The sequence below is a fragment of the Rhamphochromis sp. 'chilingali' genome, assembly GCF_963969265.1.
Source record: "Rhamphochromis sp. 'chilingali' genome assembly, chromosome: 1".
In the NCBI taxonomy this organism is placed as follows: domain Eukaryota; kingdom Metazoa; phylum Chordata; class Actinopteri; order Cichliformes; family Cichlidae; genus Rhamphochromis; species Rhamphochromis sp. 'chilingali'.
Genome location: NC_137929.1, coordinates 41,886,229 through 41,902,297, shown reverse-complemented (window position 1 = coordinate 41,902,297; position 16,069 = coordinate 41,886,229). Strand labels below are relative to the sequence as shown.

Genomic DNA, 16,069 nt, shown 5'->3' with positions numbered 1-16,069 from the left:
AATAGCAAAAGAGTGTGTAAAAAGTAAATCTGTATTAAATTTGGTATTGATCAAAAATATATTTAAAGAAATAAGTGATGCATTTCATATTTTTAGCAGCACTGTTCGTGTTCACTGTTCGATAGCTAGCCGCTGTCTACTCGAACTACATTTCCCAAGTAGCTTTTACCCCGTGTCTGTCACTAAGCATGCGCAAGACGTTTTAGCGACGGCGAGGAATAGAGGACCCCCCAGGCGCTCGCGCGTGTGTATGGTTGAGTCGATTGAACAACCCCAAAAAAAAAAAAAGTCCCGAGAAAACCTGGGAGACACTCCCAAATTTTTAGTGATTTAAAACAGCCATATGTGCATAGGGCCACATGGAAGCCAGAGCCAGGTATGTGTTTCATGTGATAACTGTCTGAACTCCGGGCTTTTTCTCTATCGGTGTCGGTGAGGCAGCCGGGGCTCCGCGGAGTTGACAGTTTATGGCACGGCTAGCCGCTGAGCTAGCTTCGGTTAGCCGCGCCGACTGTAGACGAGCGGCTTCACCCGATACGACCTCCACGTATGAGTGTGTGTATTTGTTACCACCTATGGATATCTGGTTGATGGGTCGGCGCTGGGCGTGATGCTCTTCGACACAAGACGCTTGGTTGAAAGGAAAATCACAACTTTGTGAGTAACGAGCTAATTACCCGGCCGGTTTATCCCGGAATAACCACGCGTTTTTGGACGTTTTTTTACGTCTTTATTTTCAAGCCGCTCTTAAACATATCCCCCACGTCGTAAAAATCGCTCTTCACGAGGTTTAAGTTAATGTCTGCTTGGCATTTTATCCTAACGCTGGCTCTGGCCATATCGTGTCGTCTGCAGGTGTTCAGTGACCGGTTCGAGCCAGAATTATTATGGCCAGCTTAATTGGCTTACAATGGGCGGTGGTTAGAGAGGCGAGCATCCCAGCCAGCTTTGATTTCCCTAAACTGGTTAATTAAAGACTTTTCTTAATTGGTAAAGGTGTGTTTGGCCATGTCCTCGTCTCTGGATCATATTTGCTTACAGCCGCATTACCCTCGTGATGGAGGCTGCCTGCCAAAAGCGCAAGAGGACCCAATCTCCCTAATTTGACTGTAAAGTTCCTTAACGATAGTAAAATTAAGGCAGTATTTTCACTTAATTGATCTCAGACCTGGGAAAATCTTGAACTAGATGAGGTTAAAGCTAGTTACTGCTAGTTTAGCTAAAATAATAATCTTTAGTCATGGCGGTTAGATATGTTTAGGAGGTCAGGTAGCCTCACAGATATTGATCTGGGAGCTTGGCAAACTAATCCATGATCATTAATACTGGCCCACATTGGTAGCAAGGCATTATGACTGTCTCCTGATGCAAAGGTAACAGCTTAAAATACAAAAATAGGCCCCGAGTTAGCACGAAAAAGGAACAAAATGTGCTCAATCCTTATGCTTGGACAAAAAAGGTGGCTGAATATGCTGTAATGTTATCTAAGTGACACACATAAGAGTAAATGTGTGTGTTTAACATATTCTTTAAAGGAAACCAGAGCCAGGCATTCGTTTCAAATGACTAATGTTTGAGCTCTGAGGGTTTGTCTTGGGCATTTGTAAGTGTTGATAAGGCAGCATTAATAAAAAATGACCAACAAAGAGGCACCAAAATTTTACTGGCACTGCTTGGGTAAAGGGTCACTGTAAATAAATCACTGCTCGGTGAAAATATTGTAAACTGTATGCAGTAAAACAAGTGAAAATCAGTCAAACTAATATACCCAAAAGTGCAGTGTTAAATATTCCAAGGTTAAAGCAATGCTATGTGTATTATAGATAAAATATTATAAGTAAATCCAGGTGTAATGGGAAGTTTGATGGCCACAGGTTGGAATGATTTTAGGTTTTCAGGTTTATTTATAAATGTTCTAGAGCCAAAACACAAGAATTCACCTCTAAGTGCTTTATATTGTGAGATAACTAGGGCTGCACGATTTTGCATAAAATGAGAATCACGATTTATTTGCTTAGAATTGAGATCACGATTCTCTCACGATTTTCTTTTCCAGTATAAATATTTATTGCACTTATTAACTGCACATCAACTTCGTAACAGTTGAGACTGAACATAAAAACAATAAATAAACATAAAAACAACAAATGTCTCACGTTTTGTCGTTGCCGCAAAATGTTGTACTGCTTGAAATTCCGTCTCCACCGTTGCTCACACTGCGTGTATAGAGCAGGTAGTGCAACAATAGAAAAATAGTTGCGGGACGGCACTGTGTAGCGTTTGTCTAGGGTGTTGATCATTTTCCTAAATCCCTCGTTTTGCACAGTGTTGATGGGAGCCATATCTTTGGTCAGGTGATAAGTGATAGCCTCCGTAATTTCTTTGTGCCTGCGGGAGGTCGATGGGTATGGGGAAGCGCTGTATAAGGTTCCCGTTATTGATGTTTGGGTGGTTGACCGGGACGGATTTTCTCCTGTCACTTTCTCGTCATCCCTGAGGTGCTCTCCGTTGTTTTTTCCCTGCTAATTTTAGCAGCCAGCTTCTGTATCACGTGGTATAAGGCTCCGCCCTTGTCATTTGTTGAGCAGGAAGAGTGAGCGCTTGTTTTCATGCAGATTACGTCCTGGATCAAAATGCGGTACAATCGTCGTCTTTTTTTTCTTATTCTTTTTTTTTTTTTTAATCGTTGTCATTTGGAAATGAGATCGCACATAAGTATGAATTGAGATCGCGATTTTCTAACGATTAATCGTGCAGCCCTAGCGATAACCCTACAATAATACAGAGAAAACTCCTAAACTAGATGACTCTGTATGAACAAGTACTTAGTGATAGTGGGGAGGAAAGACTCTTGGGATGAAGACGGGCCAAAAGAGACACATGATTAGTACCTTCCAACTAGTGGATGACCTGCTCTTTCTCCTTCCTCGTCCTCTTCACATTGCTGGGGTTTTTTTTTTTGTTTTGTTTTGTTTTGTTTCTTTGTTTTTTAAACCAAGCTGTTGTCGGTGAAAACATCAATCTGGAGGTTTCAGAACAAGACTTCAGAAACAAGCTCATGACATCATGATCACTACGTCATTCTTTTCTACTGTCTATGAAGCCAACATTGGCAGTCACATAAAGGTGGTCATCAACTGGATAGGTCAGCCCAGGGCTTCCCAGTCTAGCTACTTTGGACACTCGTACTATCTGCGCCCTGAGGTTCAAGTGTTCTTCTGGGAATAGTGATGCTATTTCCCAGGGATTCCATGGTGGTGGTCAGTATCATATAGTTGGTCTTGTCACATGTCGGGAAGCTGTTATTTCACTTACAAGATCATTGAACATGCAACAGTGAGGGTTACAGATGATTTATTTTACCACAGTGGTGGATCAGTATCATCACATATTTGAAGCCAAAGTATCTGTGTTATATCAGAAGTGTAGTAAACTGTGCATCTGTGGATTGAGGCATTCTCAGCAGGGATGGATATATTTGGGTGGATATCCAAGCATTTATCAGTTCTTCTGTCTCGTTCTTTATTGATTCTTTTATGATTAATTGTGGAAAAATTTAAGCCTCCACAGGTTTGGAGAATCTTCAAAACTCTAAAGACAAGTAACAGAATTTGATAAAATCCTGCATGTGACTCATGGCATGCGAAAGCTCTGCTGCCATGAGTTTGATGGCGTCATTTAGTTACGCACAACTGTGAGAAAAACACACTGACACTGATAGAAGCATCTGATAAGCCTGGAGACATACAGCTCACATGGACTGGGTCATTTTGGAATCAGCCCTCAGTGGCAGTTTTAAAGGCCACTGCTTGCTCGTTGACCACAGCATGGTCACTGAATTGTTTCTACATTGCTCTCTGTATGTTGGCATCGCTACACATCAGCGTGAACTTAAAGTTGGGTTAGATTTAGACGGGCATGTTGATCTCTAGTAGGAGGCAAGGCTCAGTCGTCTATCAGTGAATGTCAGACTGAAGATTGAGGTAGTAATATCTGCGCTGAGGCTCTGACATGTTCTGCCAGCTCATTCTATCACCTCGCTGTACGTTGTCTGCCCCCACCCCAAATCTAGCTTTCTTATTAGAAACACATGCTGGTGAGTTATAATGGAAACTAATTTAGGTGTAGCTCAAATATGGCTGGAGGAGGCTCACGAAAATAACCTCACGCCTGCCTCAGAGCAGATGCTTTTCACGCTGCAGCTTTCTTTATCTTTGAGAAACCCCCCTCCTTACCCCCTCTCCACCCATCTCGTCCACTTCTGAATGCAGACTGACAAAGACTGTTAGACGGGTAGCGTTATAAAACAGGAAAGAGAGGCCACGTCTGTGAATGCAGAGTGAGAAAAAACAGCCAGGAGCTACTGGCACAACCGGTTGGAACCGCTCTCTTTTAATAATTAAATTATGATTCAAGCTAAAACAACAATTCAGATGCACAATGTCCACCTGTGCTGGGTCACTTCTTTCCCTCAGGTTAGTTAGCACACTGGATATCTAGTTCACTAACCACTGAAGGCGCTGGACAACAGTGATGTTCACAGTGCTTACTGTTTCACACCTCCTTTACTTAGAGAGCAGTCATGCTGCTCTGAGAAGATGATACTTGTGATGAACAGTCGTTTTCATAGAGTTGTTTCATTGGCATGTAGAGAAAAGGAATTGGGTTGAAATGTGTGGGTTTTTTATGTTGAGTTAAGAAGCACCATGACTGGTGCATAGATGCATTTTATGGTACAACAGAAGAAGTGCTTGGTGTTAACACACACTGTATATGAAAGATGGACACATCCAGCTCTCCCTTGTTGGTTTATGGATGCATTTAGTATTTTAGCTGCTGTTATTATCTTGTTTTTTTTTTTCAGATTTCTTTCAGTTTGTTTGTTTCTTTTAAATTTAATTCTGCTTTATGTTTTTCCTGTCTGTCTGTACCCCTCACTGTACCACTTTCTTCCCTTCCTTTGCCCTGGCTCTGACCTCTAATGTGTGATATCATTATAAAGACATCTTTACCTCTAAGGTTGCTTGACAGACAAGTTTTACTTATGTTTACTTGAGAAATAGCAGAGAAAGACAAGTTTAATGCACTTGACTGCTGAGCCATAGGAATTGAAACAAAGTGCAGGTAGAAGAGAGAACGCACTGAGGGCAGTTTAAAGATTTAGCTTGATAATAAAAGACAGCCTCAGCTGTTTGTGTCATATCATGTCTCAGTTTTTATTCTACACATTCCCAAATTTATAGCCAGGGATTTGATCATTTTGTGCTTGTGTCACTGGAAACATTTATTTGTTGTACCTTTTCTTTCACATGCCGTGTGGAAGAAGTCTAGTTTGCTTAAATGGAGAATTTCAGCGTCAAAAGGGCAAATTGTAGAGGACGCCATTACCTCAGCATCAACTGCAAAATAGCCTAGCCTAGCTCAGCTCAGCCCTGCTGGCCAGTCCGTGACTCCTCCTTCCCCTTCCCTCTTCTCCCACATAGTGCCCCTCCACCCCTGTCTCTTTCAAGTGAGCTATAATGGCATCGGTGCGCTTCACCGTGACGCCCACTAAGGCGGAGGACCTCCCAGGGGGGTCAGACCTGTCACCTGACATCAGCCTGCGCTCCGGTTCCCGTGTGCGCTTTGAGTCAGACAGCGCCAACCGAAGTGACCCACTAAGCGAAGTTTCTGGAGGTGTGACGACGACTTCTGCAGGAGGAGGGGCTGACACCCCGGATCACAGCAGCATAGACCAAGGTGAGGATACACACACCTAACACAAAGACATTTCTTTTTAACTGATGGTGTTTATTCTTTATACTTGAGACATGACAGCTGTCACGTCCTCTTTGAAGTTTCTTCATTGGCTGCATTATGTGTGACAGGCCTGTGCAGTGACCATGATTTAACCATCGGAAAAGGGGGGCTGGGATCAGGCTTATGTTGCTTAAGTCGGTGTGTTGTTTCCTGGCTTTTGCTACATGATGACTGGTTTTTAAAATTGATTCTGATAAGGTTTGATTGATTAATTGATTGATTTTTTTTTTTTGTGGAAAAAATTTGACCTACCTAACTTTTCAGCTCGGTGTCTGAAAACGGTGTGGCAAGAGAACAGAAAAAAGCTTTGACATGTCACTTCCTATGTGGCATGATGTCTGCGTCATTGACTTTGCAATGTCCAAGTGTCAGAAAAACATCCAGGCATCGATAAAAGATATTGATGAGTCTTTGAGACTTATGACTAGTCTGCTTTTTTTCTTTTTTTTTCTGAATTTTACTGTCTAGTCTCTAATGCCAGTCCTTTCCCTGTCTTACTTGAGCCCCAGTTCAGTTTGTTTTAGTTATTTATATATATATCCATTAGGGGTGCAACGATATTCGTATCGATATTGAACCGTTCGATACAGTGCTTTCGGTTCGGTACGCATATGTATCGAACAATACAACATTTGTAATTTATTTTATCAACTTTCCTTCTGACGATGCTGTCTGTGTTGAGCGCTCAGTGAATCTGCGTTCGACTACTCCGCCTAGGCTGCACTGTCGAGCGCAGATCCACTGAGCGCTCAACACAGACAGCATAGTCAGAAGGAAGAGCGCAGGGCAAGCTAGCAAGACAGAAGTTAAGCTCTCCTTGCAACATTCAGATCTGGCGTTTGGAATTATTTTGGTTTTCATGTGACGTATGACCCTGAAGGTAAGCGAGTCATGCACTAAAGTAAAACAGTATGTTGGATGTGCCATGCAATGCTCAATTACATGGGTGGGAACTAGTGTGTTAGCGCAGTTAGCTCGTTAACGTGTTGGCCGTCTAGCCCCATGCACGGGGCGATCGGCGGTAGCTCGTTAACGGAGATTTGCCGTGTTGTGGCGTTAAGGTCATTTCAACGAGATCAACCTGAAAGCACTAGTGGGAACACAACGAATATGACTGCACATTTACGCCGACATCATCCTAGTGCAAAGACAAAAACAACAAGCATGCTACTAACTTTAGCCGAGTCATTTAGACAGCTGTTAGCACATGATTCTCCTTATGCTACTGAGAATATAGCCCAGAAGAAGCGGATAGTATAGCTTTTATTTTGGAAAGAGCCATTTCTCTGTAATAAACTCTCTTTTCCAAAGATGAGTGATTCCTCAATCAGATACAGGGCTCGCAATATCGCTAGCCCGACGTCCCGGAGCTAGCGATTTTTTTCAGTCGGGCTACCAAAATCTCTCTGCCCTGCCCGTCCGGCTATCGTAGGAAGGAAAAATATATGTCAATGCTTTTGCATTCTTTCAGAAATGTAGCTGGGTAATTATGTCATTGGCATCGGTGAGCCACTGTCAATATGTGACATATTGAAATCGCGTTTGAATTTGCGCTTGTTTTTTTGCTTTCACTTTGCAATCGTGCGAACTGTGTATAGAGAGCGACAGCACTGATCTGTGAGTGATGATAATTTGTGCACCAATTCCTCTGACATCGTCTTATTAATTGTTAGCTTACTATGCAAACATGACAAGTGAAATCTCCCGCAGCTTAAACATGTGAGAGGTTGATCGTGCAGAGAATCGCTGAGCTTATGTGAGTGCGTGTGTAAAAGCAGCAGGATATATATTTTAGTTCTGCTGAGCCAAATAAGACAGGTCAGGGTGAAGAAGTGACAGCCAAAGAAAAGCTTACCACAAAACGGAGAAGTTATGACAAATGAGACTATAAGGCAAAAAGAAAGTGCAGCTTTATGGTTTCATGGACAAAAGAATTTCTGTGGCTGCAATATGACGAGCTAAATAACCGGGGCTGCACATAAGTGGTCCGCAGGTGCGCATTCGCTGTCAAAATAAAAAAACACACACAAGGGTTAGGGTTAAATTTAAAAACTGTACTTTTGAGTTAAAATATATATTTATAATTTTAATAAATGACAAATTAAAAAGGCATGAACATTTTTTTTGTATCGAAAAAATATCGAACCGTGACACCAAAGTATCGAACCGAACCGAACCGTGAATTTTGTGTATCGTTGCACCCCTAATATCCATATATCCACACATTCTCTGTAAAGTCAGTTAAGTTGTGTTCAAGTTCATGCAGTTCACGTTAGTTCAGTTCACTTTGTTTTTGTTTTTATACCTCCAGACAGCAGCAGCAGACATCTCAGGGAACATAGTAATGTGAGATAAAGACTATGCAATATTAGAAAGGGAGCTGATAATGGTGCTTCTGTGTCTGCTTGCTAGATGCTTTTTTTTTCCAGGTTCAAGCATCTACTATGTTGTTATTCTTGGATCTTTTTTTAGTTGTCATTCTCAGGCCTTTACAGTTTTATAAGCACTAGTTGGGCTTTTAGTCCAGATTTTTATATTGATTGATATCCAATTTGATATTGATATCTATTGATTTAAAAAAAAAATCTGATATCAGCTGATATTTTCTGTTTTGCTTTTGTTTTTTCCCTTTTAGACACACAACATAAACAGAGTTCCCTCACATTTGTTATGTGTAGTCATTTATGAGTCCTTACTGAGATATTACGACTCGCAGCTCTGCTCGACACCACTTGGATCAGCTGGGTTGTTGTTTGTAGCGTTCCAAACACGAGTTGCCTAGAGGACGAGTGCCCCCTCTGGTGCACAACCAAAACTACAGTCATAATGTGTTGAATGGTGTTTCTCTCATCTCTCTTCATTTATCTGCCATTTAAAAAGCAATACTGATATATCAGCTGTTACATTGTTGAGATTGTAATTAATGTTCCTGACAGGGATCAGTGGGCACATTAAGGTGAGGATGAAGACTCATTCATCGCCATTGTTCTGAACCATGCTGTAGCATGTTAATTAAGTCATGAAGGCATTTGTAGAGGGTGATCTTCAGCATGTACTTCCTTTGTACTGTATGTTTGTGTATGGGTTTTTTGTTTGTTTGTTTTTCTTTTGCCTTTTTAAAATTTATTCTTTGCTTTGTCGCTTTTTCTAAATTCAGAATTGTTTATTCTATTACTCTTGTTCTCTTCTGCTTGCTTTCTTTTTTCTTTCTCAGCAGGTGATCCAGGTGATTGATATATGCATTTTTTTTTCTCTGCCCGTTCTGTTGGTTTTTGTCTTTTGCCCTTCTCCCCCGTCCCTCTTCTCAGCTGTTTCTCTTTCCCTCTTTCTTTCTCCCCTTCTTTCCCCCAGTCAAGTCTGTCCCGTATTCAGTAAGTGAAAATAAAATAAACAATAAAAGGTGAATCAAATGGACCATTACGGCAAGGCTGGGATGGTCAGTTTGGTAAAGTAAATCCGTTGGGCATCTTTCTTTGCCTTTAGACAACAATTCTGATGGCAAAAGAGCCAAACGGGACAGGCCAAAAATAAATAAATAAATAAAATAAAATAAATAAATAAATTCAGAATTGCTAGTTTGGTTTGAACAGGAAGAGCAGGGCACCCGCTGGGCGTGGGTTCATGAGGGGAACATTAGTTATGATGGCTCATGTTAAAACTAATGCTGAATTCCTATGCAACAAATTCCCACACATGAACTAGTGAGACTGGTTTTCACCGGACACAAAGAAAGGTCTTCTACAGCTTTTTTTTGCCCAGACTGTTCATTTTCTAGGAAATAAAAAGGGAAATGCTATTTTTAGATTCTTGAGATGTGCTCATGCATGTCTCAAGTTGAAAAATGCATTTTTAAATAGGTTTTATGGCTCTCTGGGCTGTTAAGCTCTCCATTTGTTTTTCTAAGTGAGAACTTGAGGCCAGAGTGCTCCCCTCAGGGCTAGTCAGCCAATTGAGCAACAGTTGAACTTCACCATCATTGCGGTTAGCAGAAACTGAGAACAATAAGAGGATTTCATTCTGTTGTGATTGTAGCGCATGTTCCACTTCCCTTACTGCCAAATCAAATCAAATCACTTTTATTGTCACATCACATGTGCAGGTACATTGGTACAGCACATGCGAGTGAAATTCTTGTGTGCGAGCTTCACAAGCAACAGAGTTGTGCAAAATACAATAACATAAACAGGCAAAATATACGAATGGCTAAATCTGAAACTAATAAATATATGTACAATATATAATAGTATATGGGGGGGAAAAAAAATTCTGGATGTGTATACTAAATGTTTTTCTACGTGTGTGTGTGTGTGTGTGTGTGTGTGTGTGTGTGTGTACACATATTTTACAAATTAAATAGAGTCAATAAATATATAAAAATATACAAAAAAATATACAGCCACATCAGTTCTGAACTGATTCACTTCTTTCCTTAATCACAAACCCCTTCACGTGCACAGATATGTGTATTTTCAGAAGAATCCAGAAGAATAGAGGATAATGGTAAACAGCTTCCATTTTACTGATGTGACTGTGCAGGTGCCACGCTCTTTAATAAGCTTCCATAAATAGATATTAAGCCAGTTAACCCGACTTGAGTTTCGGTCAAGCTTTAGTGATGCTGCGGTGGCCGTTTGTGAGTCTGTGCAGAAATAGCAGAGCAAGCGTGTTAGAGGAAGAAAAATGCTGTTGTAGAAGTAAATGAGCCAAAGTCCTGAAAGACAGGAGGTGTGGAGAGTTATTTTCAGAAAGGTCATAGACTCTGTGATCCATTAATGTTGACACCGATAAAGTTCCCTACTGAAGCATGCATATAGTCCACACACTGCTACATCTGGCTCCAGTAACTTTCTGCTCCACTGACTGTACGTTCTCTCACTCACACACACACACACACACACACACACACACACACAGTATCATACTCAGGTGTGGGCGGAGGACCTGTCCTCTTGGGGCCACACACACAGCTGTGTTCCCCTGTGCTGAACTGGGTGTGGATTATAGAATGAAGTTGAACAGCTGAGCACAGAGAGGACAGCAGTAAGAGCTCACATGTGTCTCTGGACAGCTTTTAGTTTGGCTAAGAGGAGGTTTTCAGATCAGTACTGGTGTAGATAGGAGCGTATAGAACTCGATGGATATCCACCAATATACTGTCAAACTGCAGCGTTTATTTTATTTGCAATAGTAACATACTTGGTGACAATAAATAGTGGATTGGTGTTCAGATGCATCTCCGTGGGCGGAACGGCAGGCTGCGACAGTAGTTCTCGTTTTGCTCTGCTGCATCAGTGATTTTGGCATAACGGCACATAAACATTAACTTGCTGCTGAGAGACTCAGCTAAATGACATCCTGCTGACACGGGCAGAGCAGGGTCTGACTGGTTAGTGCTGAGCAAGCTTTCAAAATAAAAGAATCTTAAATGACTCACGCAATTTCTTGGGTTGCAGTTTAAATACCTGGCAGCACACCCAAATAAAGCCTGTTTGTGGGGAAACAGAAATGTATACTTTCATATTTGAGGAAAAACAAACTTGGGACTGTATTTGTAAGCCGAGTTGGCTGTTCGGTTGAGAAGTGTCTGACCTGAGTCACATGTTGTTGTCTGAATCACTGAACTTTTTTAAAAAGAGCAGCATCATCTGTAAGCTGTGCACACCAAGGCTGGTCTCACAAATGACGCAACAACAAAACTAACCACATGGAAGCAGGTAGTTTCCCCGATGCTCTCAGCTCTGATGCTGACTGTCAGTCAAATGATTTTGCACATTTAAAAAGAGTTTATTTTTTTAAGAAGGCACACAGTGTGAGTAGGTATCCTGTCTTGATGGTGGATCGCTATGTTAAATATGTCCTAATTGGTCCCTGTGAGCCAAAAGCTCAGACTTCAGACTGCCCTAGATGCTGGTTTCAGTTTGGCTTTGTATGATGTCACAGTTTACTGTGTAAACCTGCTGTTCAAACCTGTTTGTGAGGGCCAACCAATCAGAATCCCAATAATGTTGGCTTAAAGAAGTGTGTTCAAGATTATAACTGAAATCTTGATTATGCAGAGCTCATGTAGTCGAGCCAAAGAATGCAAATCTAAACGCCCCCCCCCCTTGTGAAAACTGAAAGTTCAGATGATTTCTCCACAACAGCCTGAGCAGATAGAAAGTGTGAATCTCGACAGTCCTGATTAACAGGTTAAGTGCTAAACATACTGAGGCTACATCCACACTGATGCGTTTTGTATGAAAACACATCGTTTTGGCCTCCCATCCACACTGAGACGCCGTTTTCCCCAAAGGAGAACGCAGCGTTTTGAAAACGCTGTCGAAAACGCATACATTTGAAGAGGGTGCTTATGCGCCGCAGAGTGGACAGCGAAAACTGAGACTTTCGAAAACGATGACGCATGTTAGTCATGTGATGCAGTCATGTGACCAATTAAACTAAGATAGCGGAGGGCATTATACAGCAGTTGTTTTGTTTGCGCTCAATTTTGACAGCCCTATTAAAGATGAATATCAGTCTGTACACGCTTCAGATAGCTTTTCTTCAAATTCTTTAATTCTCACTCGCTTTTGCAACTTTGTACTTTTGTGTTACTCACAGCAACAACTCCACCTCATTGTTAGTCCATTTAAAAACTCGGTGCTTTTCCTCGACATTTTGCTGCGACGTTTCAGAGAGCCGGAAAGTAAAGAAACAGCAGACAGAAATGAGGCAGGTGGAATCTTCTTGCGTTTCACGCATGCACAGTACTGGACCGTAAGCGTTTTCGTCCGTTTCAATGTGGACGCACAACTCTGTGAAAACGACTGAAAACGCTAGTGTGGACGCGGAGACGACAACGCCATTTTCAAATCTATCCGGGCGAGTGTGAGCTTGTTGAGATGTGGCGCATTCACGTTTATCTGTGTTCATCTGACATGGTTCAGTTTCTGTGTGTAAAGAGCAGCATCATGAAAATCAGGAGCACGCATTAGATGACCTGCCAGTTAACATGTTTTATGAACAAATGAGCGAGCTACCTGATTAGCTCGTTAGTTAAAATCTCCCAGCATGCCATCGTGCTTCAGCTGTTGATTGTTAGGAGTGAGGTTTTGCCTGTGTTGAGTCAGTATCACACTCGGTATCTTTGGCCAAATGTAGCACTGCGAACAGGATGGGAAGTTACCACCCACCACACAAATGCTGGCTTTTTTTTTTTTCTTTATTTCCTCCCAGGGATCGTTGATTCATTTTTTCTTTGGCACGTAACCAGCCGATGTTCTAAAATAGACAGTGAAAGCTGCTGAGGCAGTTTTAGACTCACCAGCTAGTGTGAACTCATTCATAGAGTAAACACTGAAAATGAATCATGCTCTCAAACCCCCCCCCCCCCGGCCGCACCACAGTTTTTACAGGTGTGAAGAGGTGGAAGTTTGCTGTGTTTACAGGAAAATGAAGTAAATATAGGAAGATTTGTTATTTATTTATTGTTATTATTTCAGTTTGGGGTAACTTTACATGTATTTAAGGGGAATCCACACCGTTATTATTTATTTTGCTATTGGAATGTTACACAAGAAGGGAAAACTTGTCTCATCCCTCAGTCTCTGGTTTTCTTCTGAGTGCCCTTCTGTGAAGCGTGTGACCCTTGGCTGCTGTTAGCGTGAGTGTGGCGTAGCAGGGAGGGGGAAGTGATGCTGCTGACTCAGGTGCTGCCGATGCAGCGGTCTGCACCGGCGGGAGGAACCGAGCCAGCGACACGGGGTCGCTGCATCAAACTGTGTCTGTGAGGGAAACAGCTGAAAGTCGACACCACCGAGCCATGATGACAGCGATTTAAAAAAAAAAAAAAAAAAAAAAAAGGCTTCCTTTGTGCTCAGTCATATTCGTGCTGCATCATCCTTTCCTTTTCTTTCCCTTTGTTTATTATTTCTCTCTCTGTCTTTCTTTTATTGGCTAGGTGAGGGAAATTCGAAAACCTCCAGCGTGTACATCAACAGCAATCATCAGGTGGACGATGACGACTTCTACGACAAAAACCTGGCCTTGTTTGAGGTACAAAACATTTCAGCCACTCTTTCTAGTGGCTGTATTTGCTGCTTTCTTATAATGTATTCACTCTTATGGTTTTATTATACAGCACAGGGCTAAGAATAGAAAAGGATGGTGACTGTTTATTTGATGAATGTCTGCTAACTGGAGCCCAGAATAACCAGCATGTGGCTGGTGGGTGTAGATAATTTCAGGTTTTATAGCTTACAGAGTTCCTTCTTCTCTCTCCCACTTCTTTATCTACCGGTTCAGTATGCCTCTTTGCCTCCTCTTCTTTCATTCTGTCTGTTGCCTTTCTCCGGTTGTCATTTTATCTTTCTTTCACTTGTTCTCCTATCTTTACTTCATCTCTGCCTCACAGTAATTTATGCCTTTCCTCCTTTTTTTAAATTTGCCCCATCTTTACTCCATCTGTTTTAATCTCTTTCTCGCTCCACCATACTTCATTGTCTCCTCTTTTTGTTCGTCCTCTACCCACAGGAGGAGATGGACACTCGGCCGAAGGTGTCCTCTCTCCTCAGCCGCCTGGTCAACTACACCAACCTGACTCAGGGGGCCAAAGAGCATGAAGAGGCCGAGAGCATCGGCGAGAAAAAGAAACCCAGCAAGGTACAAACGAATAAACCTTGAAACACACGTAAACACAAGTGTGACCTCGTAAAACATTAAATCCCTTTAGTGTTTTAATGAGATTCACTGGATGGCGAGGCATGTTGGGCAATCTGCCCATATGGAGTGCACAATTCCAGCTGTACTTTGTCTGGCTGAACAATGATCTTTTACTGCAGTGTCATAACCAGGATGAGCCCTGGTTGTAGCAATGGTGTAGTAAGTACAAAGTTGATCTGGATGACAGTAACAATCCTCACATGGTCACTAGTTCATATGTTGCACCTGAAACAATAAAAATAAAGACATCCATTTGTTCATCAGTTTTTGAGGCCCTGTCCTAGAAAACTGACTCTTTCTGCCGCCCTCCTGACTCGCTGCCTCCAGCTGAAATTGCGTTTGGATGTAACCCTGGTGTGGAGCCCAATCCTTCCTGATAAGGCGCTGGCTGGCCCAGATAAGAACTGCCTGTCTGTTTTGGCGGTTTGAGAGTAATTGCACGTTTGCCGGATTGCTCGGACACATTTGCCAACAGACGGCAGGGAAAGTTAAACCAAAACATGTTTAATCCTCCCGTCTGGACCCCACCGTGTGTTCAGTACAAGCATCAACATAAGTCTGGTACAGCAGGGAGGAGCCGTGCAGTGATTTCAAGACCTTACCTGGAAAGATGACAGTGGAGCAGGGCTAGTTTAAAGACCAGCTTTAAGAGATTAATATTTGGATAAGAAAACATTTGAATGGAGAAGGAGCAGCGTTAAATCCCAACTGGACCAGAGTAGAAGTGATTCATGGGTTTCCATGTATGTGTGCTTCCTGCAAGCAGATGTACAAAATGTTAAAAACATGGGTTTCCTAAAACATGGGTTTTCGGACACTAGGGTCATTCCATATAAAATCAGACACATATGGGAATAAATATTTGCCATCTGCCCCGCCACTAAATGAGGCAATTTGACCATACCAGGAAAGTTGTCTGAGTCCGCAGAGTACATAAACATGGATTTGAGGGATTTTTTTGTTTGTTTGTTTTCCAGCAGTTTTGAACCATTTTTGAGCTAGCAGTAAGACATTTAGGCTCTGTTTAAAAGCTGCAACCAAATCCATTTTATACCCACTCCAGGTCTCATGATATACAGCTAGACTCTTGTTTTTGTACAACATGATGTTTTTTCTGAACTTTGTGTGTGAGTATCATGGCATAAATCATTTCTATAGGAAAACTTCTCCGGTTGACTGTCTGTAGAGTATTGGGCCCAGGCATTAGTACTGCTTTTTGGGTAAACCTTCAAAGTCCACATCACCAAGTGGGACAGGTGGCAGGTCAAAACATGTTGCAGTGTATGAAAGGTCTGCTTACAGCAGAATGTAGATCATTCAGAATGTAAGCTTATTGGCTAATTACAGTATCTAATATTAGCTTCCTCTTTCCTCTGATGAATCTAATGTTTTTAGCATTTGCTTGTGGGGCTTGAGCCTGTCCCATCTGTCGGAGGGCGTGAGAGGCTGTTAAGGGGCAAACACATTCACACCTACAGCTAATTTAGAATCACCAGTTAACCTAACATGGACTATGGGAGGAAGCTGGAGTACCCTGGGGGAGCCCACACAAATAAAGTTGTTGAAGAAT

General features: G+C 42.0%; 1 protein-coding gene across 3 annotated transcripts in view; it reads left to right on the top strand.

Moving 5' to 3' along the window:
- Window positions 1-209: 209 nt before the first annotated feature.
- Window positions 210-16,069, top strand: part of slc12a6 (solute carrier family 12 member 6) — a 33,329-nt gene continuing 17,469 nt past the window's right edge. Inside the window, exons 1-4 of one of the 3 annotated variants that reach the window (XM_080880318.1) lie at window positions 210-376; window positions 5,484-5,739; window positions 13,739-13,833; window positions 14,311-14,439. In XM_080880318.1, coding sequence (XP_080736444.1) covers window positions 5,520-5,739; window positions 13,739-13,833; window positions 14,311-14,439 — 444 coding nt within the window. In that variant the 5' untranslated portion in view covers window positions 210-376; window positions 5,484-5,519. Of the gene's footprint in view, window positions 377-422; window positions 658-5,002; window positions 5,740-13,738; window positions 13,834-14,310; window positions 14,440-16,069 lie in introns of those variants that run through there. The other 2 variants (XM_080880316.1, XM_080880317.1) reach the window with 2 other exon arrangements.